At 41.2% G+C, this 25,649-nt stretch overlaps 1 protein-coding gene across 2 annotated transcripts; it reads right to left on the reverse strand.

The window, feature by feature from the left end:
• Positions 1-3,624: 3,624 nt before the first annotated feature.
• On the reverse strand, positions 3,625-24,422 carry septin8a (septin 8a). 2 transcript variants are annotated; one of them, XM_058415600.1, is made up of 10 exons: positions 24,266-24,422; positions 19,985-20,099; positions 19,489-19,684; positions 15,734-15,920; positions 13,520-13,681; positions 12,870-12,966; positions 9,761-9,929; positions 9,315-9,447; positions 8,179-8,348; positions 3,625-6,106 (listed from the first exon to the last, which is right to left on the reverse strand). In XM_058415600.1, exons 1-10 carry the CDS (start codon positions 24,293-24,295, stop codon positions 5,953-5,955), a joined length of 1,413 nt encoding a protein of 470 aa, XP_058271583.1. In that variant the 5' UTR covers positions 24,296-24,422; the 3' UTR covers positions 3,625-5,952. The 2 variants fall into 2 exon arrangements, with proteins under 2 accessions (XP_058271583.1, XP_058271582.1); XM_058415599.1 differs by lacking the exon at positions 3,625-6,106 and adding an exon at positions 7,127-8,044.
• Between the last annotated feature and the right edge of the window lie 1,227 nt (positions 24,423-25,649).

A 25,649-nucleotide genomic window follows, 5' to 3' on the forward strand; every position in this document is an offset into this window, starting at 1 on the left:
TATGGGGTAAAAGGTGGTATGCAAAATTCTTTCGCTATATTCTGTTGGCCAGAAGATTAGGAGTAGCTGCAAAGAAACAGTTCTTGACATAATTCAAGATTTTGTACATTCGAATATACAAATGCTTTGTGAAATCTTTCACAGGTTTACTCTGAAGATGATGTGTACCAAATGTTACTGCTTTTTAGCTGATGGTCCTGTGGGATGCCCATAGACACCATAGCCAGAAGGAAAGGTGGAATAACAGTAAGGTTTCTGTGCTTGGCCCCTTAACAATGCTTTTAAACATGCAATTCTACGAGCCAATTAAAAGACAATACATGCACAGGTTTTGCAGTACACACAAGCATTTTTTAGGTTTTAGAGTATGAACTTTTCATGTTCTGTAGCAATCGCCTGTGGTGTTGACTGTACTATATTGCTACATCTCCAGTGGTTTTGGGACACCCCTACAAATCATCGAATTCAGGTGTTTCAATCACTTCCATGGCCATGGGTGTATAAAATCAAGCACCTAGGCATGCAGACTGCTTCTACAAACATTTGTGACAAAATGGGTCGCTCTCAGGAGCTCATTGAAGTCAAGTGTGGTACAATGATAGGTTGCTACCTCTGCAAGTCCATTCGTGAAATTTACTCACTATTAAATATTCCATGGTCAACTGTTAGTGGTGTTATAACAAAGTGGGAACAACTTAGCCACAAAGTGGTAGGCCACATAAAATCACAGTGAGGTCAACGCATCAGTGAGCAGAAATCACCAACTTTCTGCAGAGTCAATAGCTACAGACCTCCAAACTTTGTGTGGCCTTCAGGTTAGCTCAAGAACAGTGTGTAGAGAGCTTCATTTAATGAGTTTTCACGGCCGAGCAGCTGCATCCAAGCCTTATATCCCCAACTGCAATGCAAAGCTCGGATGCAGTGATGTAAAGCATGCCGCCAGTGGACTCTAGAGCAGTGGAGACGTTCTCTGGAGTGACCAATCACACTTCTCTGTCTGGCAATCCGATGGATGGGTCTGGGTTTGGAGGTTGCCAGGAGAATGGTACTTGCCTGACTGAATTGTGCCAAGTATAAAGTTGGTGGAGGGGGGATTATGGTGTGGGGTTGTTTTTCAGGGGTTGGGCTTGGCCACTTAGTTCCACTGAAAGGAACTCCTAATACTTCAGCATACCAAGACATTTTGGACATTTTCATGCTCCCAGCTTTGTGGGAACAGTTTGGGGATGACCCCTTCCTGTTCCAACATGACTGCACACCAGTGCACAAAGCAAGGTCCATAAAGACATGGATGAGCGAGTTTGGTGTGGAGGAACTTCACAGAGTCCTGACCTCAACCTGATAGAACACCTTTGGGATGAATTAGAGCAGAGACTGTGAACCAGACCTTCTCATCCAACATCAGTGCCTGATGGCACAAATGAGCTTCTAGAGGAATGGTCAAAAATTTCCATAAACACGCTCCTAAACCTTGTGGAAAGCCTTCCCAGAAGAGTTGAAGCAGTTATAGCTGCAAAGGGTTGGCCACCTCCATATTAAACCCTATGGATTAAGAATGGGATGTCATTGAATTTCATGTGCATGTAAAGGCAGACGTCCCAAAACTATTGGCAATATAGTTTATCTATGTGCTGCTGCAGCCTATAGGAGTATCCCAGGATAACGTGTGGGTCTTTTATTAGTGAGCTAGCTAGCAAATTTACTACCAAAATGAGATAAACTGTGTTTACTCCACACCGTCACACAGTAAGTTTAAAAATGATTAGTGTAATTCCTCTATTAGTCCGCTAGATGTCACTAAAACCCAAACTGAGCAGACTAGTACAGAAAAGTCACGTGACCTGATGTGATCATTACTGTGTTTGGGTGATTGCGGTTGTATAATAGATTTTGGGTGTAACACTAGATGTTAAAATATATTGGTTTCGTTAACCCGAGAAAAAAGTGAGAGAGAGAGAGAGAGAGTGTGTGGGAGTGAGTGAGAGAGATGTGATTTCTGCAGCTTGTCTCCATGTTTTCTACATTGATTTCACTCAGTCTGACAGATGGAGGGATGGGGAATCTTCTGCTCCATCAACAGCCTATGAGGTGAAGGTGGAGAAGACACTGGATCATGGCTCAGCAGCTGAAGTCTTACATCAGGGATGAAGAATCTGCTCCAGGAAGCTATCATCATCACATCGCTTCTCAATGTGCTTCCTTGCTAGAACTTCCATGCTGTTATACGACAATAATCCACCCTGAAGTGGATCATTTTTATATATTGACCAATACGTAACATTACCTTTTAACTGTTTATGTTGTGGGATATCCGAGAAATCTTCCTGCTCTTGCTTCTTTTATAGCAGCTATAAACAGTCATTCCATCACCAGCTTCTTTATAATTTTTAACTTTAATCTTTATAACTTTTCAAAGCGCTGACACTAGAGCCTCCTTCCATACATGCTACATAAACTTCTGCTTGCAGAAATCATCACCACAGCAATTACTGTCTTAACAATTTTCTTTATTAAACTTTATTTCTTTTTAATCTGTTTATGATTAGCTTTAACATTCATTAACGTGGAGTGTTCACGGGACACGGTACCTGTGCACGAGCTGTATGAATATAAAGCTGTGGTTTGTGTTACAGCAGGAAGGAAAGACAGAGTATCCAACAGCACTGAGGTAATAAATAAATTAATAAATTAATAAATAAACATTACTTCTGAGTGAGGAACTGAAATAGTGTGCAATGTGGAAAACTTAACTATCAACTGATCATTTAAACGAACGAACGAACGAAAGAAATAAAGAAAGAAAGAAAGAAAGAAAGAATAAATGAAAATAAGAATGAATAAATGAGAAAGAAAAAAAAAGAAAGAATGAATGAATGAGAAAGAAAAAGAAAAAAAAGAAAGAATGAATAAATGAGAGAGAAAGAAAGAAAGAAAGAAAGAAAGAAAGAAAGAAAGAAAGAAAGAAAAGAAAGAACAAAAGAAAGAAAGAAAAAGAAAGAACAAAAGAAAGAATGAATGAATGAAAATAAGAATGAATCAATGAATGAGAAAGGGAAAAAAAAGAAAGAATGAATGAATGAGAAAGAAAAAGAAGGAATGAATGAGAGAGAAAGAAAAAGAAAAAAAAGAATGAATGAATAAATGAGAGAGAAAGAAAGAAAAAAAAGAAACAAAAAGAAAGAACAAAAGAAAAAAAGAAAAAGAAAGAATGAATGAATGAAAATAAGAATGAATGAATGAGAAAGGGAAAAAAAAGAAAGAAAGAATGAATGAATGAGAAAGGGAAAAAAAAGAATGAATGAGAGAGAAAGAAAAAGAAAAAAAGAATGAATGAATAAATGAGAGAGAAAGAAAGAAAGAAAAGAAAGAAAGAAAAAGAAAGAACAAAAGAAAAAAAGAAAAAGAAAGAACAAAAGAAAGAATGAATGAATGAAAATAAGAATGGATGAATGAATGAATGAATGAATGAGAAAGAAAGAAAATAAGAATGAATGAATGAGAAAGAAAGAAAGAAAGAAAGAAAGAAAGAAAGAAAGAAAGAAAGAAAGAAAGAAAGAAAGAAAGAAAGAAATGAAGTGTTCTGGTTCCTGTAGCAGGAGCGTTCACATGGACATGACACACAGGAACAGTTCCAGCAGTGCAGTCGCTTTATTTGTTGTTTCTTAGCGCAGGTGACCGCAGTGAAGGAGCGGATCGTCTGATGGAGCGGGATCGTCTTTGCTAAGCTGTAAATAAACCTTTACATCACCACCGCAGTACTCTTCATTCACAAAGGGGAAACAAAACGCTGACGTCATTTTCCTCCTCAGATTTTCCCTTAACACTAAACACAAGCTTACAAAAAAAAAACCACAAGAGAAAACGTGACCTCTCTTTTAAACAGGATTGGAACAACCTGCTAAATGGTGTGTCTTGGTCCCTCAAATTGTGCAGTGAGCTAAAGTCAGTTAGCCCTGAGCCAAGAACGATCTGCTGCCACATGCTAACAGGCTTGTCCCTACACGATCCGTACCGGGAACATGATATTATAACATTATATTAACAGTAGTATTATAATAAGGGTATTATAAATACCCGAAACTGCCGTAAATCTTTTCAGACAAGGAGACTAATGTGTTATTGGCAGCAATTTCACTCATGCGCAGAACAAATCATGTTTCGGGTACAGATCGAGTAGCGACAAGGCTAACAGGCTAACACTTGGTGCAGTGGAATAAATCTGGTCAAAGGCACTGATCCGGTTTGTACCATTGAGTCACTGATGAACCTTTACTCATTTTACATTTACTCACAAACTATCTTCGCGCTTTAATCAATAACATCATAAAAATCGGTCCTGAAAAGAAGGAAACGTTCCATTTAGAATCTCACGCGATGTGACACGTGGCTCTTGGTTAGCTTTTAGCTTCGATTTGGTGAAGTTTTGAGCTCATCATTAATGTTATTGTTGTTAAACACTCTGTGGGGCTGCTTTGGCACATTTTTTAAAAAGACAATCACGTCCCAAAAATTCGCTTTTACGAACAGAGACAAAAATTAAAAGTACTTTTTTCAGTTTAGAGAGAATCTTACAAAAATGTATATACTGAAAGGAAACGTAAATAATTCAAATAAATAAATAAATAAATAAATAAATAAGATTCGTATCTCTCGTTTTCTCTCGGCGTAATACTTTGAATAATAATCGCTAAAGAAATGAAAAAATATCTGGTAGCATAGAAAAATAAATTTCCTCAGGTCTTTTTCAAATAAATTTCCATCATTTGCAATCTTTTGAAATTACAATCCAGTAAAAAAAAAAGAAAAGAAAAGAAAGGAAAAAAAAAACCATTGAAAAATATCTCAAAGAAAAAATACTGATCTGTCCTCAGAAAGTCATTATTACCTGTAAACACATAACATTCCTGTTTTTTTTTTACCCCTCTTAAGGAGCTTAAGATATAAATTATGTGTGTGTGAGTGTGAGAAAGAAAAACAAAAACTGTATACTGATCTACACATCAAACAGGAAACTGGAGTTGAGCTGTAAGCTCTGATTGGCTTTTTACAGCATGGAGAGATGAAGGAGCACTAAACATTTTAGAAATCAGGTTCAATGCCCATGTGGGTGTAGAAATAGGTGAAGGTGTGGGTGTAGAGGTGGAGGTGTGGGTGTAGAAGTAGATGGAGGTGTGGGTGTAGAGGCGTGGGTGTAGGTGTGGGTGTAGAGGTGTGGGTGTGGGCGTGTGGGTGTAGAGGTGTGGGTGTAGAGGTGTGGGTGTGGGCATGTGGGTGTAGAGGTGTGGGTGTAGGTGTGGGCGTAGAGGTGTGGGCATGTGGGTGTAGATGTGTGGGTGTAGAGGTGTGGGTGTGGGCATGTGGGTGTAGAGGTGTGGTCATGTGGGTGTAGAGGTGTGGGTGTGGGCATGTGGGTGTAGAGGTGTGGGCATGTGGGTGTAGAGGTGTGGGTGTGGGCGTGTAGGTGTAGAGGTAGGTGGAGGTGTGGAGGTGGAGGTGTAGAGGTGTGGGTGTGGGCGTGTGGGTGTAGAGGTAGGTGAAGGTGTGGAGGTGGAGGTGTAGAGGTGTGGCTGTGGGCGTGTGGGTGTAGAGGTAGGTGGAGGTGGAGGTGTGGGTGTGAGTGTAGAAGTAGGTGAAGGTGAGGGTGTAGAAGTAGGTGGAGGTGTGAGTGTAGAAGTAGGTGAAGATGTGGGCGTGGAGGTGTGGGTGTAGAAGTAGGTGGAGGTGTGGGTGTAGAGATGTGGGTGTGGAGGTGTGAGTGTAGAAGTAGGTGGAGGTGTGGGTGTAGAAGTAGGTGGAGGTGTGGGTGTTAGAGGTGTGGGTGTAACCAGAGAGAAAATGCAGAAGAGAATCAGAAAGAGCTTCATCTCTGTTTCATGTTGCTGAGTTCGTGACAGCGGCTGTTTCTGTGTTTGTCAGTTTGGGCTCGTGAGGTCGCAGTTCAGTGGCCTTCATTCAGAAGAAACCTTCTTTCCAGGCGTTGTTGTGGACGAGACACGTACAGCACTGCCACCAGCTCTGACACTTCAGCGGTTCCACGCTGGTTTTGGTCATCATCATCTTGGAGTTGGAGCAAGCTGCAGCCTGATTCTCACTTTTCTCTGAACTGCTGAAAAAAAACACGGGAGAGTAAGAGAAGAGTAATAGCTCACTTTTTAAACAGATTGTTGTTATTATGTGAAGGTTCTTCTGGGTTCTCCAGGTTTCTCCAACATCCAAGACTATGCAACTAGGTGGATTGAGATCTGTGTGTGTGTGTGTGTGTGTGTGTGTGTGTGTGTGTGTGTGCGCGCGTGCATGACTCCTGTGATGGTCTGGCGTTTCTGGGAGAGACTGCTGAGTCACAGACCTGACCAGGATAAGGTCTTCTTTATTTTGATGTTTCCTCGTATCGTTTCCACAGTGAACTCGGGCGAGTTTCTCTCAGTATCTCAAACCTCACCGTCTCCAGGTTTCTGAATCCCTCAGCGATTCCACCCGGCTGCTGTGTTGTTTGTCAGATTATTATTTGAATTATTATACGATATAATTTGGGTTACGCTCCTCTCATGACTTATCTCCAGTCTTTTGCTGGATCACGTCATATAGTTTTTAAACATCATATAAAGTCATTAATCGACTATAAACTTAAAAAAAGAATTCCTTGCACCTGAACAGAAACCTTTTGAGCGAACTCTTACTTTACTTACTACGTTAACCACACTTGAATTATGCTATAGGCGACTAGCAGATTTATAAAGTCAAAATCTTCCATCATTCAGAGCAGAGTCGCGGCTCGGCTTTAGACGAACCTTAAGGTGCGTTTCCTGTCAGTGAGAAATACAGCACTGTGCAAAAGTCTAGGACATGTTTACAGAAATTCTGCAAAGCAAAGACAAAAGTTAAAATTGTGTAGTTAAAGTGTGAGTGAGAAGGTACACGGTGTGCAGTTTTATTTCACAATGAATCATAAATCTGAGACTTTCGCACGGGCTGCACCTTTATTTAAAACCTTTCTTCTTCAGAGAGCAGGTCAGTTTGCTTAAAGCACTAGGTTTAGTTCATTAGGACCTTCAGCTGATAGAGTGTGTGGCGTTGGTCAGTGGTGTTTTCATTATATTCTACTGATGAACTGAAGCCCAAACAGTCAGCATGTTAAATGAGTGTTTACATTTATTTGAATCCTCTGAGAATACAATGAGGTTTAATAAAAAAAACATGTGCCTGAAGTTGGTTTAGAAAATCCACAGCGTCTCTCCCTCGGCTTTATGGCTTGAGTATTATATCATTATATCATCATCATCATCATCATCATCATCATCATGTGCAGACCGCTAAACACACTTTAAATTGAACACCATACAGAAACTGTGCATAAGTCATTTTAAAGCTACCAAAACAGACAAGCTAGAGGTCTTGAGTTCTCGGGGTGGGGAAGAGCACCGGAAGAACTGCAGGTGAATCTCTTGCCCCATGATAGATAACATTTAGCAAAATAAATGTTTAACAGTTTTGTTCTGGTTCTTATTGCTAGGCTGTAAGGTTTGGCTCAGATCTTAAATATATCACGAATCTGACTCGCCCACGACCCCGGCCTGCGTTCAGCTATAAAAAAAACCCAACAACTTAAACCCAGAGAAAGCAACAGACTCCATCATCTCACCTCGTCCTCTTCGGTAAGAAATGCTATAATAATAATAATAATAATAATAATAATAATAATAATAATAATAATAATAATAATCATAATAATCATAATAATAATAATAATAATAATAATAATGGGGGAAAATACAAATGCAAGAATGACAAAAAAAATTCAGAATGTGAATGGTCCAACAGTCAAAAGTTAAAAAATAACATAAAATAAAAATAGCAACACAATTGGAAAGTTGGTCCTCACAAACAGTCCATGTGTCTGATGGACTGCATGTCTGATGTCCCCGGCATTGTCTTTGGTCCATTTACAAAAGGTCAATGAGGAGAAAAAAAAAAGTAAATGGCGATGTCACTATGGCGATGGAGGACAAGTCCAGGTTCAGCCTGTGATGTCATGCTCATAAATTAACTGAAAGGGAAAGAAAATGACAAAAAAACAAAAAAAAACAAAATGAATGACAAAATAAAAGAGAAATGAAACATGGAGTGGATTCTGTGTGTGTGGTTCTGTTTAAATAGATAAATAAATCAGAAATCACTCACTTCTTCTTGTCCTTGTCCTTCTTGAGCGGCTGTGAGAGTGACATCGTCTCAGCCGCCACCTTCCTCCTGTTGAAGGTGTTCATCTCGTCCTCCAGGTAGCTCTTCTTCTCCTCCACCTTCCTCTTCTCCTCCTGGTGCATGCGCTTCAGCTGCTCAAACTTGTCATGAAGCTGAAAGAGAATCAGATAACAGACACAAGGTGAGGATCAGCATTCCAGAGAGACGGAGCGAGACGGACGCCAAAATACCTTACTGATTAATAATAAAATTCCTCAATTAAATGAAAATAAAGTCAGCTTGAAAGAGATGTTTAAAGTGCAGTAAAAAAACAAAACAAAAAAAACAACAACTGTAGTTTGTAAACAGTTAGAGCCACTGTAAAAGAAAATGTTTACTGCATCAAATAAATAAAATATTGCAAAATAAAGTATATCGATTTCAGCGCCACCTCCAACCTGTTAGTCTGCACAGGTCACATGCAAAACTGAGGACGAGCCACAAAAACAAATAACAACGAACTGTTTCAGAGATGAACAGAGGATCCATTCATCCAGCAGGGAAGGACTTTACAGGATGTAAAACTTAACTGGAAAAACAGACACTGAGGAAAAGATGTGGAGGGAGGGTACATCAGCTCTGACATCATTTCCTCATTTCATGCATTATGTCTGCTGTGAGTAAAGAGGAGTTGTGTAGAGACAATACGACAGATACGACTCGTTACATAATCCCCTTCTCCTTTTCTAACCTTTACTATACATCGGAGCATAGAAACGCTTCTGTACATCATTCTGTACTCGATACTTTATTCGATTTAATTCATTTTCTATAATCAGGTCTGGTTTACAAAAGTCACCCTGGCAACTCTTCTCAACTTTTACTGCCAAGTCACGACGGATCAAATACAGATCATACGTTAAGATTAGCAAGCTAACGAGGTTTCTCTGCAATGTTAACGATGCTGTGAGATTAGACTTATTTTTAAATAGTGTCCTGAAATGATGAAATATAAATCAGACAAAAATGAAATTTTAAAATCAGGTCTTGCTGAAACGAGGCAGCTCTGGAGCCATGGGAAGAGCAATGAGCCGTTTTTCGTCATGTAAAGAAAGCGTGAAAGCCGTAAGACCCCTCACCTCTCGCTCCTTTTCCTTTAGCTCTGCCTCCGTCTCCTTGACTTTATTAACAAACATCTGCCTCATCTCCTCCTCCTTACGCTGCAGATCACCCAGGAACTCTTTCCTCTTAGCCTCATAGGTCTCCTGTAGACTGCAGAACACACACACACACAAAAACACACACACAGTCTCACTCCCAGCACGTATTTTAAACAAAACACTTTAGAAATGACAGATATAAAAATGTTTAGATGTGTAGAGGTTTAGTGCTCATAATTACTGCAAATCAACAACTTCCTGTCTGGTGTTTGTCAAAATAAATTAAAAAAAAAAAAAGCATGTGTCATTAATAAAAATAAGGCAGATGGAGCCATTGGTCAAATCTCCATTAATACAGAAACCAAATGGAGAAGATTTTTCTAACAGGTCAGTCAGCAGCATGACGTCCAGCGTAATGAACCTACCTGAACGGCTGGCTGTCAGGATCCGTGTCTTTGAAGCCCATTTCCTCCAGTTTGCAGCGTCTGTAGAGTTCATAGTGACGGCTGTGTGTCTGTTCCCTCAGATCCTCCATATTCACACGAATCAGCATCTCCCTCAGCTTCACAAAGTCACAGTGACTCTCATTCTCCACTACACACACACACACACAAACCAAAATAAGAACAAAATCAATACAATTCATGACGCATAATATATAACACTTTAAAACCTCTAATTTAATCTCATCCACAAACAGCAGGAGACGGAGCGAGCGCATTACTCTGAGGAGAACGTAAAGACAGAAGAACAAAAACATCCATTAAAACCAGCAGCATTCCTTCCTGTTCTGCATTCCTGCAGCTGGACCAAATCCATCACAAGTTTACAAAAAGGAAAATTAGAGCAGCTGAAACGAAATGCACAGAGGAGCGTCTCAGAGTACAGCGCCCGAGTCCAGCATCTCAGCGTCAACCTGTGTGTGGAACATGTTTGTAGCAGGAACGCTCAGACAGAGATGCTCCAGAAACAGAAGTTATCCGGATTTATTTTGTTGCTGTGCAAAATAAAAGTTTGAGTGGAGACTCACAGATGTTTAGGTAATAAAGAGCGAGTTTCAGAGAGAAATTATCTGCACAACTTCCTGATTCACATTGTGGATTCATCTAGATCTGTTTAATAAAATAAAGGTGTAAAATGTCTTCACTCATTATACTCAATTCCATCAGTAATAATGTTTTCTGTCACAACAGTGGAGTGAAGAAGACATGACAATAAAACACAAACCAGCCATTAGAGAAAAACACAATCCCACCAGGAATACACCACATGGGGGGGTGAGGGAGAGAGGGAGAGAGAGAGAGAGAGAGAGAGAGAGAGGGAGAGAGAGAGAGGGAGGGAGAGAGAGAGAGAGAGAGAGAGAGAGAGAGAGGGAGGGAGAGAGAGAGAGGAGGGAGAGAGAGAGGGAGGGAGGGAGAGAGAGGAGGGAGAGAGAGAGAGAGAGAGAGAGGGAGGGAGAGAGAGGAGGGATAGAGAGAGGGAGGGAGAGAGAGGGACAGAGGAAGAGTGAGAGGAAGAGAGAGAGAGAAAGAGAGAGAGAGAGACAGAGGGACGGAGGAAGAGTGAGAGGAAGAGAGAGAGAAAAAGAGAGAGAGAGAGGGATGGAGGAAGAGTGAGAGGAAGAGAGAGAGAAAGCAAGAGAGAGGGAGAGAGAGAGGGAGAGGGGGAGAGGGGGAGAGAGAGGAGGGAGAGAGAGAGAGAGAGAGAGAGGGACGGAGGAAGAGCGAGAGGAAGAGAGAGAGAAAGAGAGAGAGAGAGGGACGAAGGAAGAGTGAGAGGAAGAGAGAGAGAAAGAGAGAGAGAGGGAGAGAAAGAGGGAGAGAGGGAGAGAGAGAGGGAGAGAGGAAGGGGAATAGGGAGAGAGGGAGAGAGAGAGGAAGGAGGAGAGGGAGAGAGGGAGGGAGAGAGAAAGGGGGAGATGGAGAGAGAGAGGAAAGGGGAGAGAGGGAGAGAGAGAGGGAGGGAGAGAGGAATGGGGAGAGGGGGATAGAGAGAGAGAGAGAGAGAGTGAGAGAGAGAGAGAGAGAGAGAGAGAGAGGAAAGGGGAGAGAGAGAAAAAGAGAGAGGGAGGAAGGCAGAGGGAGAGAGGGAGGGATCCAGCTGGACAAACTGTAGACTTGGGAAAATCATTTCCTAAAGGGCGAAAATTCAGCTTACAGATCAACAGCAATTTAACCTTCAAGTCTTTAATGCTGAAACCTTTCAGAAAATCTTTCATTCAAATATTTATTTGAATGGACCATCAGCTCCATTTCCTGTGCTGCTTTCCTCCCATTACTGAAATGTTTTTCATTAATCAGCTTTAACAAACAGGTGAAATCTGTTACTATTCTGAACTCATCTGAAATCTCCTTATTCTTCTCACGGTGACACGAAACATCACTTTTCCATGCAGAGAAATTTCCTTTGGATTACACATCATGTCTCATTAAAGGAGATTTTAAATGTTGAGTGTAAAGTCAGATTTATTATTTATTACATATTATTAAATCTCCACACAGATGGAACTCATTGGGTTTCTTAAAAGAGTGTAAACGGAGCTGGTGTTCGGTTCCACGGCGTTATTTAAAGAGAATAAATAATCGTGTCTGAAGTCTAACTGCAGCTCCAGTCACATCCCTAGAGAACAACCGGAGTTTTGGGAAAACCCACAACTTATAAATAGAAGAGTGAAGAGAGAAACTCAGCCATCTGCTGCAACCGAGGGTCAGGAGTCTGAAGGTCAGGAGAGACACACAGCTGTTAGTTACACTCTGGAGAAGTGGTATTATCTCATAGAGAAACAGAGAGATGGAGTGATGTTGCAATACAGCAAAAGAGTGAAGGAATGATGGAGCAAAGGAACGATAGAGTGACAACAGCAGCACTGTGTCCCAGACTAAAAGCTGTAGAAGAAAACGTTACTTTCTCAAAAATTCTATTACACGTCACGTTTTTTTTTCCTCTTCACACGCCCACGTTAACAGAGACTCTACTTTATTAGCTACATCCTCGTCTCATCCTACCGTCTCTCCCACGTGCCCCAGTTAACGACGTGACCTTTCATCAGACAGCACTTTTAGCAGGCGAGTGAGCATCGCATTAATTCCTCCTCCTCACCACCACTTTAACAGCCCTGAAGGACTGTTTTCACCGAAGAGCTGCTGAAAATAACGCAATAGCTTCAAGACCGAGGTTCTACTTATCTCTACAGTCCTGAGCTCCTGAAGAACAAACACCAGAGAGTGGGATTATAAATCATTAGAAACACAGAGAGTGGGATTATAAACCATTATAAACACAGAGAGTGGGATTATAAATCATTATAAACACAGAGAGTGGGATTATAAACCATTATAAACACCAGAGTGGGATTATAAATCATTATAAACACCAGAGTGGGATTATAAATCATTATAAACACAGAGAGTGGGATTATAAACCATTAAAAACACCAGAGTGGGATTATAAATCATTACTCTTCTAGATCTGTACTGTAGAGTCCTCAGTGCTCAGTGTGGTGGAAAGATTACTTAAATGATAAAACAACATTACCTTGGACGACCCCCCAGGGATACTGTCTGGCTCTGACCGTCTTATTCCCGACTTTTACCTCCTCAACACTGCCCACTACAGCGAAGGGTAGATGAGCCTGACAAAACAAACAAACAAACAAACAAACAAACAAACAAACAAACAGTCATTTACACGGCTCTATTAGGCTGCATGTTCTCCTCCTGGGAAATGAATGAAGGCTGGAGATAAATCTCTGATGTTCAGGTTAATGACTGTGTTCTTTCTTCCTCTCGTGAGAGAAATCTGACCACCTTCATATCTCACCACATTAACCCATCTCCTGCTCATGTGATGTCTCATGTGCCCATGAACCTTTACTGCAATATTAATCTAAAATAAATCTGTATCTGTTCTTCTATCTGGGTAACACATGAATAACCTGTTCGTCCTGAAGAACTTATTCCTGCTGCCTTTATTCTCCTGCTCTTTCCTACAGTAATTTCACTCGATTACTCAGAACAAAGACCAGCAGCCACTTCGAGTCACGATCACGGGCTAATTAAAGCCTTATAACCCTTCATTAAGGCTTCATTTTGAGCTCCGTCCCTTTAACTAGCAGAAACTCAGGTGTGTGTTTATGAATCCATTCATTACTCATCTTTCGCACCCACAGCGATTTCTGTACTCACATTCATCGAGGAGTTGATTTCTGACACCGCTTCATCATCCGTGGGGAACTGGTAGATCTGAACTCCGTTGCTCACCAGCTCGCTCATGATCTTAATCTTGAACTTGTGAAGCTCGCTCTTGGAAATGGTGTCAGCTTTGGCGATGATGGGAATTATGTTAACCTGAACGACATGAACGACAAGTTACATTGGAATGAGATAAATAACCACATCGTCATTACCACATCACGGACCAAAGATTATTAACGGATCTGCTGAAAACAGTTCAAATCTTATGCATAAAGCAAATGATTAAAAAACAAAGTCTTCAGGTTGAACACGTTTAATAAAACAAACGTCAGCCTTATAATTAGCTGGCGAGTGAACTGGGCGTGTTTGAGTCGCTTCCATCAGCATTACACCTCCATATGCAAACTCAATGTGTGTGTGATTCATTCAGAGACACAGAATTTCAAAATTACAGTAGATTAAAGTCAGGGCTCTCTAGATTCACTGACTTCCATTCAGAATGTTTGTTCCGATGCTACAGCTCTGAGCACGGACCTGGTACTGATCCAATCTTGACATCCATCCATCCATCTTCTATACCCGCCTTATTCCTAATTAGGGTCACAGGGATCTGCTGGAGCTTATCCCAGCACACATTGGGCGAAAGGCAGAGGTACACCCTGGACAGGTCACCAGTCCATCACAGGGCCACATGTAGACAGACAACCACACACACACACTCCTATGGGCAATTTAGAAAAACCAATCTACCTAATGTACATGTTTTTTGACTGTGGGAGGAAACCGGAGTACCCGGAGAAAACCCACGCAAAACCTGCCTGTTCAAACCCAGGACCTTCTTGCTGTGAGGCAACAGTGCTAACCACTAAGCCACTGTGCTGCCCCAAATCCTGACATCTTCACAGTAATAAAGCTCGCTGTCTGTCTACATGCTAACACCTGATAACCTGATAGAACAAGTGTCCCGTGATCACCTGATGGTTTGTGCCCTGTAAGCAGTTCCCGACTACACAGCTGCTAATATTATCACTCCCTGACTATGCAGGGAGAAATCTGTATCCCATAAACTGAAATTTCCCGCTAATTACAGTTGAGCTCTTCAGCAGAGCTTTCATTCAGGATGAGAAAGAAAGAGTGGAAATGAGAGAGCTCTCCCACTCGCACACGAACAGCCAACTCACAGGATTTAAGCATACAAAAAGAATGCAACTCTCTTCCTTTCCTCTAAAGGAAGCAAATATAGAAAGAGCAGAAGATAACTTGGGGTGATGTTTATTCACCAGGCATTTCCTGTTTAACATTTTTTTCTCCCAAGCATGGAGGACTTGTGAGATATGAGAATCTCCAGAGGACGTTCTGGCCGTTAGCCACTTGCTGAATATCACAGGACCATCTGTTCAGTACGTCAACACGCATGAGGTGAAGCCAGAATCCCGGGACATCACCCTGCATTTCTCACTCTCCATCAGCCTCCATGTTGATATCACACCCCCTCAGTCCCACACGCAGAAAAATGAAAAATTGATCTGAAACAACAGAGCTCCGGGGAAGTGTCCTGTCCCAGATGATCCAGCGTGCCGTGAACTAATCGATACTCCATCCAATATCAAGTGCAGTTTACACTGAGAGACACGACGATGCCACAGTGTACAGAGACAGGGTGCGGGATTCGGTTACAGATCTGGTTCGATACAGGAAACATGGTCATTGCTGGCCTTCGTGCTTTACATTTTCATTTCCACTTTGATTAAACATTAGTTTTAAACATTCTAAATGTACCATGACTGAAACTTATAGCAGTGTTTAAGTATCTGTGATCCACTCAGCTGAGTAGAGCCTCTTATCTCCCACTATCAACTTTCAAAAAGGCATTCCCTAGTACGTGTTGGGAAAAGAAATCCAGCATTTGGACGAAAAAGGCTTTCGTCGTTTGTTAAATAGTGAATAGATGCAGGAATAAAAGAATTGAATCTCAGAGCAGATAAAACTGCCCAGCGATCAAAAGGTCAAATCCCGATTATGCCGCAGATATCCACCACCAGGAGCACCCCCACCCCCCACCCCCCTTCACATCAGTGTTGGTTGGACAAAAGATCTGACTGATCAGAAAACACTGCAGGTTGTAGGGGGTGTGTAAACAATTACATTGCTGTACATCAGACCGGTTCTGCTCACACATTCCTTGCTCTGTGGTCAATACGTTACCTTACTGTCCAGCTTCTTCATTGTGACTAAATCCAGAGATTTGAGCGAGTGGCCTGTGGGAGCAATGAAGTAGAGGCAGATGTGGATTCTCGTGTCGTGGTAGTTAAAAAGCGAGCGCTTGATCTTCAGCTCTTCCTGCAGGTAGTTTTCAAACTGTGTGTCGATGTAATCAACGATGGGCTTGTAACTGTGAAGAGAAAACATTCAAATATATATATACATATATATATATATATATATATATATATATATATATATATATATATATATAAAACATACGACTGAAATGATGTTATGAAGTAAAGATCATTTAAAGCCACTTCTACACCCCCCCTTTTTTCTTTCTTTCTTCTTCTGTCAGAAGAATTTCTGACATTCCTGTGAGATTCCCTTTTTCCTTGTGGCTAACACGTGCTCCTCGTATCTGAGAAAGTCATCTAACTTCACATAACCCCAGCAGCAGTGTGTTTACATACTCGCCCTTTCCCTTTGTTTCTCCAGGCCACATTCCCAGCATGCAGCACTTCTAAACTACAACAGGCCTCTGCTGTATGTACAATTACATTCCCAACACACACACACACACACACACACTCACAGACACAAACACACACACACACACACTCACTCCCTTTCTCTCGCTCTTTGACCCCTTCACTCAGAGGGTCAGTGGAATAAACGTCCCTCAGTTGTAGCTCCAGCGTTTCCTCTTCTCTGTCTCTGGGTCAGATTACTGATGTGTGTGTAAGGAATTTATTTATTCACATCTTCATGCTAAATGTTTGATAACTACAAATTTTCAGAAGCCGACTCTATTTAAGACTGGACTGTGGAGACTACTGCATATGTGTGAGTGTTTGGGTGTGTGTGCACGTTTGTGTGTGTGTGTGTGTGTGAGTGAAAACAAGTGTGTGTGTGTGTGTGTGTATGAGTATATATGTTTCTGTGAGCGAGCATTTGTGTGAACAAGTATGTGTGCATGTGAGCTTGTGTGTGTGTGAGTATATATGTTTCTGTGAGCGAGCATGTGTGTGAACAAGTATGTGTGCATGTGAGCCTGTGTGTGTGTGTGTGTGTGTGTGCAAGCATGCATGTGAGCAGGTGTGCGTGTGTGTGTATGAGGTAGTGTCTGTGTGTGAGTGAGAGAGTATGTGTGTATGTGTGAACAAGTATATGTATATGTGTAGGTGAGTGTGTGTGCATGTGTGTGAGCAAGCGTGTATATGTGTGTGTGTGTGTGAACAAGTATGTGTATGTGCGTGTAAGTGAGCTAGTGTGTGTATGAGCGAGTGTGTGTGTATGTGTGTGTGTGAGCAGGCGTCTGTGAGTAGGCATGTGTGTGTGTATGTACAAGAATATGTGTAGGTATGAGTGTGTGTGTGTGTGTGTATGTACGAGTATATGTGTAGGTATGAGTGTGTGTGTGTGTGTGTATGTACAAGTATATGTGCAGGTATGAGTGTGTGTGTGTGTGTGTATGTACAAGTATATGTGCAGGTATGAGTGTGTGTGTGTGTGTGTATGTACAAGTATATGTGCAGGTATGAGTGTGTGTGTGTGTGTGTGTGTGTGTGTATATGTACAAGTATATGTGTAGGTATGACTATGTGTGTGTGTGTGTATGTACAAGTATATGTGCAGGTATGAGTGTGTGTGTGTGTGTGTGTATGTACAAGTATATGTGCAGGTATGAGTGTGTGTGTGTATGTACAAGTATATGTGTAGGTATGAGTGTGTGTGTGTGTGTGTGTGTGTGTGTGTATATGTACAAGTATATGTGTAGGTATGACTATGTGTGTGTGTGTGTATGTACAAGTATATGTGCAGGTATGAGTGTGTGTGTGTGTGTGTGTATGTACAAGTATATGTGCAGGTATGAGTGTGTGTGTGTGTGTGTATGTACAAGTATATGTGTAGGTATGAGTGTGTGTGTGTGTGTATGTACAAGTATATGTGCAGGTATGAGTGTGTGTGTGTGTGTGTGTATGTACAAGTATATGTGTAGGTATGAGTGTGTGTGTGTGTATGTACAAGTATATGTGCAGGTATGAGTGTGTGTGTGTGTGTATGTACAAGTATATGTGTAGGTATGAGTGTGTGTGTGTGTGTATGTACAAGTATATGTGTAGGTATGAGTGTGTGTGTGTGTGTATGTACAAGTATATGTGTAGGTATGAGTGTGTGTGTGTGTGTGTATGTACAAGTATATGTGTAGGTATGAGTGTGTGTGTGTGTGTGTGTATGTACAAGTATATGTGTAGGTATGAGTGTGTGTGTGTGTGTGTGTACAAGTATATGTGTAGGTATGAGTGTGTGTGTGTACAAGTATATGTGTAGGTATGAGTGTGTGTGTATGTACAAGTATATGTGTAGGTATGAGTGTGTGTGTGTGTGTGTGTATGTACAAGTATATGTGCAGGTATGAGTGTGTGTGTGTGTGTGTATGTACAAGTATATGTGTAGGTATGAGTGTGTGTGTGTGTGTGTGTGTGTATGTACAAGTATATGTGTAGGTATGAGTGTGTGTGTGTGTGTGTATGTACAGGTATATGTGCAGGTATGAGTGTGTGTGTGTGTGTGTGTATGTACAAGTATATGTGTAGGTATGAGTGTGTGTGTGTGTGTATATGTACAAGTATATGTGCAGGTATGAGTGTGTGTGTGTGTGTGTGTGTGTGTACAAGTATATGTGTAGGTATGAGTGTGTGTGTGTGTATGTACAAGTATATGTGTAGGTATGAGTGTGTGTGTGTGTGTGTGTGTGTGTGTGTGTGTATGTACAAGTATATGTGCAGGTATGAGTGTGTGTGTGTGTGTGTGTGTATGTACAAGTATATGTGTAGGTATGAGTGTGTGTGTGTGTGTGTGTGTATGTACAAGTATATGTGTAGGTATGAGTGTGTGTGTGTGTGTGTATGTACAAGTATATGTGTAGGTATGAGTGTGTGTGTGTGTGTGTGTGTGTGTATGTACAAGTATATGTGTAGGTATGAGTGTGTGTGTGTGTGTGTATGTACAAGTATATGTGCAGGTATGAGTGTGTGTGTGTGTGTGTGTGTGTGTGTATGTACAAGTATATGTGTAGGTATGAGTGTGTGTGTGTGTATGTACAAGTATATGTGTAGGTATGAGTGTGTGTGTGTGTGTGTGTATGTACAAGTATATGTGTAGGTATGAGTGTGTGTGTGTGTGTGTGTGTATGTACAAGTATATGTGCAGGTATGAGTGTGTATGTGTGTGTGTGTATGTACAAGTATATGTGCAGGTATGAGTGTGTGTGTGTGTGTATGTGTGTGTGTATGTATGTACAAGTATATGTGCAGGTATGAGTGTGTGTGTGTGTATGTACAAGTATATGTGTAGGTGTGAGTGTGTGTGTGTGTGTGTATGTGTGTGTGTATGTATGTACAAGTATATGTGCAGGTATGAGTGTGTGTCTGTGTGTGTGTGTATGTACAAGTATATGTGTAGGTATGAGTGTGTGTGTGTGTGTGTATGTACAAGTATATGTGTAGGTATGAGTGTGTGTGTGTGTGTATGTACAAGTATATGTGTAGGTATGAGTGTGTGTGTGTGTGTGTGTGTATGTACAAGTATATGTGCAGGTATGAGTGTGTGTGTGTATATGTACAAGTATATGTGTAGGTGTGAGTGTGTGTGTGTGTGTGTGTGTGTATGTACAAGTATGTGTGTAGGTGTGTGTATGAGCTAGTGTTTGTGTGTGAGTGAGCAAGGGAGCGTGTGTGAACTTGTACCTCTCCTCTTTATTGATCTGGTCCCCGAAGCCGACCGTGTCTACGATGGTGAGTTTGAGGTGAACGTTGCTCTCCTGCAGGTCGTAGGTTCTGGGCCGCAGGTAGACGCCGTTCTGGTAGTGACTGGCTTCTTCGTTCTCGAACATGGTGTTGAAAAGCGTGTTCATCAGCGTGGACTTGCCGATGCCCGTCTCCCCTAAATGACACAGAGGTAGAGGAGTTTAACAGGTGACGCTTCGCCCTGCTAAGGAGAGTTAAAGGAAAAAGATTTAAAAATGTAGCTCAATAAGTGAAGGTGAAAAACAAAAAAAATGAGTGATTAGTGACTCAACACGCTGAAATATCTAAAAAACACCAGACTAATGTTCAGTCAGCAGCTCGGCCTGGACCTCCAACACATTAGTGTTCACTTCACTCTCTCAGAAACTGTGTATAATGGCTGAGGGTTCAGTAGGAAGCTGGATGAGGAGGAGGAGGAGGAGGAAGAGGTTCGTACCCACACAGAGGATGTTGAAGCAGAAACCTTGAGACACGGATTTGCTGACCAGCTGATCAGGCAGACTGTCGAAGCCAACATGTCCTCCAAGACTGAGACTGCGCTTCTGTTCATCCTGCAAGAAAGTAACAACAAATCATTACTCCTACATTTAACACTTCATCTGTTTCCACTGAAAATCACCACAAACACACGAGTGATGAATTTCAGTACCACTGACCAGAACCTACACATTCTGTCTCTCTCCCTCCCTTCTTTCTCCCCCCTCCCTCCCTCCCTCTCTCCCTCTCTCTCTCTATCTCTCTCTCTCTCTCCCTCTCTCTCGCTTCCCCTAACTCTCTCTCTCTCTCTCTCTCTCTCCATCCCTCTCTTTCTCTATCCCTCCCTCTCTCTTTCTCTCTCCCTCTTCCTCTCTTTCCATCCCTCTCTCTCTCTGCATCCCTCTCTCTCTCTTTCCATCCCTCTCTCTCTCTCTTTCTCTCTCCCTCTCTCCATCCCTCTCTCTCTCTCTCTCCATCCCTCCCTCTCTCTCTCTCTCTTCCCCTAACTCTCTCTCTCTCTTCCCCTAACTCTCTCTCTCTCTCTCTCCCCCTGTCTATCTCTCTCTCTCTCCCTCCCTCTCTACCTCTCTCTCTCTCTCGCTCTCTCTCCACCTCTCTCTCTCTCTCTCTCTCTCTCCACCTCTCTCTCCATTCACCCCCCCTTTATTTTTCATTTTCCCAGGGTGCATATTTACCAGCTGATGTCATCAGGCTCAGTGGAGCAAAGCGACAGAGTTTAGGCAAGCTGAAGTCAGAGACATGTAAGAGACACGCCAAAAACACATCTCACTCAGTTACTTAAAAACAGCAGCAAAGGTAACAGCGAAAAATCAGCTCCAGACCTCAAACTCAGACAATCACAAACACTCTTACACTATATTAACCCTTACATATGTCTGTGTGTGTGTGTGTGTGTGTGTGCGCATCAGCACCTTCAATGTTTATCTTTCCCTCTGTATAATATGGACAGATTTATAGGTCAATGTGTAAAAGCAGAATTAGAGATTTGTACTGAATTCTAATATCAATGATATTTTGTCTCAATACTAAACTATAAAACATTGAGAATAAAAAACCGTCAGGAAGTCTACATTTTTTAAAAGAATAATGACCAATAAATCCATCAAACACTAAACCACACCTGGGCTACATAAAAAAACAACTGGCCCCGCCCCTTTTTACACAACACGTCCATCATTCTGACAGGCCAATCAGAGCGAACCATTAACACACACCCCAGGGGAATGACAACGTCTGTGACTTGGACAGAGTGTGAGATCAGCAGATGGACTCACAAAGACCTCCGATGGAGTACTGCAGCTCATGTCTACCCTACACACACTACACACACACACACTACACACACCACACAAACACTACACACACACCTGACTGTGTGCTTCATGTTCTGAGGCTAATAGAGCAGGAGGTGCAGATGGTCCTGATTTGATCCTACTGAGGCATCGGAGCAACACAATGCAGTCTGACCTAAAAATATATCAGTGTGTTTCTGCTCTCTCTCTCCACAAACACACACACTCACCCCCATAAACACATACATATACACACACACTCCTCATGTTTATCACCAAAACCGAGCCAAAGCTCAGAGCTGCTGCACTGCATAAATGTGATGATTTAAACTTGCAATTTATAGAATTTCAATAATTATTTGGCTTTCATTTTTTTCCTCTGTTATATTTCTGGCCAAAGGCTGTCTCATGCATTTACTTTTGTTATTCTTTAATAAGCAAAAAACAAAACACACAGCAAACGAACCAAAAGCATCACATTTCGCTCCGACTCGAAATCCAACTAATAGAGGTGTGAAACGCCCTAAGATTAGATTTCCTCATTGCTGCACATCTTTACACTCAGCTGATGTGAAGTGAAAGTAAAAGCTGCCAGAAACAGCCACAGTGTAATTTCCCCTTCATTCAACTGGATTTTCTGCTGAGTTTTTATTCACGCTAGCTCCACTGCTTTAACCTAAATACACAAGCGCTGTCTATTAGCTCACCGGTCACTCAAGAAAGAGGATAAAAGATAAAACACATACGTTTTTACCTCTGTCAGCGTATTCACTGAATGATCGGCTCCTCGCTGAAGACAGACGCTTCTGCAGGACGATGAACTGTCTGAGCTCGGATCAGACTAACCACTGAAGATCAGACGCTAAAACTGACCTTGATATTTGACCTAAACATGTTCTTGTCATGTCCATCTTCATTCATTCATATATATATATATGTATAGTGTTTCTGCAGCACGTTACAGACACAGAAGCCAAACTTCTCCTCAAATACTAAAATACCAAGCTGTTTCACACAATCAAACACCACACTCTTGTTCTACTCTCCCTTCTGTAAACCACTCAAGAATTCCACAAGCAGCAGAAAGTCTCAGCAATCTGTCAGAATAAACTGGACTTGTTTGTGTCACTTTTACAACCTTTAATATAAATGGCATTTAATCCCAGCAGGACACAGAGAAACCACTCACTCAGTTCTGTTCTGGACATCAGGACGTAGTGGACTCAGACTCGGACGTCTTCTTTCAGAAAAGCATTACGAGAGACAGAGTTCGGATTAACTGCTAATCTTCTTCTTCTCTCCACGCAGCACTCTCTCACCCTCACACTCGTCATCTGAAGAAGCTCAAAACCAGCAGACTGTTTTTAAAAACGATCACGGGAACCAAACGCTTCCTCTGAGACATTCAGAGGAACCTACAACCAGCCGCGCTTGGCTAGCGCTCTCTCAGACTTGGAAATTCAACTGATAAAGTTTAAATAATAAACTTGTGATCTACAAGAAGATACTAGATTAATTCTCTAATAAAACTGACTGCAGCTCCCGAGTTTGAGAGTTTCATTTCCTTTGGAGAGGATTTATACTGTACAAAATGTAAGGTCCAAAACAAAACATCTTCCATCTAATCACATGTCCTTCTGCTGCATCCTACACAGAGAGCTGGAAAATATTTGGAAGTGAATTTCATGAGAATTTGCCGTAGGATCAACAAATAAAATTCTCAGAAAGTGCTTTCTTAGCTGTGGTTTGATTCTTGGTGTTCATGTTTTTTCCTTCTGAAACAGGAAGTCAGAACGACATGTTGAAAAGTGTCACACAACAGCCAATAGCGCGTGAAACAAGCCACAACTCCAGCTGATCTAAACAAACCTGACAGCGAGCTAGCTTAACTCTGAGAGCAGTGAAGAAATTAACGAGAGCCTTTTACTGACTCGTACTGAAGGAGAATCCTGACGCTGTATAAAGACATAACTCTCTTTCAGTCTGAGGAGGAAACATCTTCCAGCAGTGACGATCACCATGTTGGTAAAACACCTCCTGTCACATAACTGCCCCCTCATACAAACTTCACAAACTTTTATTTATCACAAACTGAGCGATTTGAAAAAAGTAAGTGTGTGTGTGTGTGTGTGTGTGTGTGTGTGTGAAGATTCTCACAAAAACCACACAGATGAGCCATGTTTACGGCTAAGGAGCTGCTACTGTAGAGCAAGACACACCTCTGGGGGGCGGGGCATCTAGAGTTTCCATTAGATGATCATGAAGCGTGCACAAATACGGATCATCTGTGTATAATCATGTCATTACACTAAGACACAGATTTCAGAATCACTCAGCACATGGAGAACCAACAGACTGAAAGGTACTCTTCTGCTGAACTCAGTACCCTGAGAACCCTGAGAACCCAGAGCTGAAAACATGAGCACGAGCTCAGGATCGCAGCTCCTACACATCAACACGACCAAGCAAAAAAAAAAAGAAAAAAAGAAAAAAAAAGCTGCTTTACATGTGATGAACAGATTATTTGTACAAGTCAAAACATATTTCCATTTCTAAAGGAGGAACAGCTACCTCACTCTCTCAGCAGCTGCTGGAGGATTCTCAAGAGGAAATGACTTTAACCCGTTTAGCGGTCTTAAGAGCTGACCATGTTTCATCATTTCATTAGAATAAAGCAAACCGGAAGCTGTGATGAACAGCACAACGCTGCAAACCGAATCGGTTGAACCAGGGACAGAGATATCGCGGGGATCAGAGCTGGCTTTAGGGGGTTTATCTTTAACACACAGAGACCTGGATGTGAGCTGCATAACTCCGGCGTGTTTAAGGCAAACATGCAAAAAAACAAACAAACCAAAAACTGCGCCAGGAATACAAACACAAATGGAGATCAGGCAGAGCTACAAGAAATACGGAGCAATACTCACGGAAAACACGTCTACATCTACGGCAGCCATGATCAGGAATGTGTAGAGAAGGTGTTATATCGGAGATGGGCGTAAAGGAAGTCTCTCTCTTTCTCTCTCTCTTTCTCTCTCTCTCACACTGTCACTACCCGAGCACCACCGCGCATGCGCACTTCCTCCACTAACGCCTAGGAAGCGTGCGTGTAATGTTGCGCATGCGCTCCAGGAACCAGAACCTCAACCCCAATAATATTACTTCCTGTTTTCCTGGAAACTTCCACTATAGTTCTATTTACATTTGACAAAAACTTCAAGCTAATTATAACGACATTTATAATGTATCATGAAACACTTAAAACACTTCGGAACAACCCATTCAGCAGGCTTAAACCAAGAGGCATCAAAGTGTAGTGGCTTTTGAGAGGCTTTATTTATTATTATTATTTTGTTATTATTATTTTTAAACCAGTTTTTCTATTTACGTGTTTACAAAGATCAATAAAACAAATAAATAGATACACAATCAAATAAATGTGTTCATTGGGTTCTGTATATGACCATTAACATGGCCACGTCTATACAACATTTTAAGAGGTATATCTCATATTGTTTATTAAGGACATATTTACAGATGGAGGTTTTATAAAGTAAGGAATTCTACAGCTCCTGAACCTGAAAGATCTGCTTTTCACTCATAATTTATAATATAATAATTCGATTAAAACATTTTCACTGGACGGCTCAGACTTGGGGACTCTATGCATATATTTATATATAAATAGAGCAATGTTGAAAAATATAACATACTACTACTCCTAATAATAATATAATAGATAATAATAATAATAATAATAATGACAATAATAATAATAATGACAATAATAATAATAATAATAATAATTTTTTAAAAACTTGAAACAGGAAGAAACAGATGCAGAGAAATAAAAAGCAGCCTGAGATGTGCATAATGTGCCTTTAAAAGAAAGAAAGAAAGAAAGAAAGAAAGAAAGAAAGAAATTCGATTTTTAAAAATTAGATTAGAGTGTGTTGTAATCGAGTTAACTGTTAGTTACTATAATCCTAGCTAAAATAACTATGATATATATGATAAATATGGTTTCATGAGCAAGGGAAGTGTAATGAATGAAAAAATGTTATTATTGACTTTAGTAGTAATAGTAAACTAGTAATAGTATTAAAGTGCATTTTTGTTGCTATTAATGAGGTATTACAAGGGTTAATAAATGTCTGCGTCCTGTTCTACATGCTATCATTTCATACTGTTATTGGAGCAGTGGTAATACAGCGGTTTATTTACATTCGGTTTGCACCATCAGCCGCAGTGTTTGTCTGATTTGGTGTAAATGCTCCACAGATCTTAAGAGTTAGAGACTGAAGGGAAAGA

This window comes from Hemibagrus wyckioides, linkage group LG18, assembly GCF_019097595.1.
Source record: "Hemibagrus wyckioides isolate EC202008001 linkage group LG18, SWU_Hwy_1.0, whole genome shotgun sequence".
In the NCBI taxonomy this organism is placed as follows: Eukaryota; Metazoa; Chordata; class Actinopteri; order Siluriformes; family Bagridae; genus Hemibagrus; species Hemibagrus wyckioides.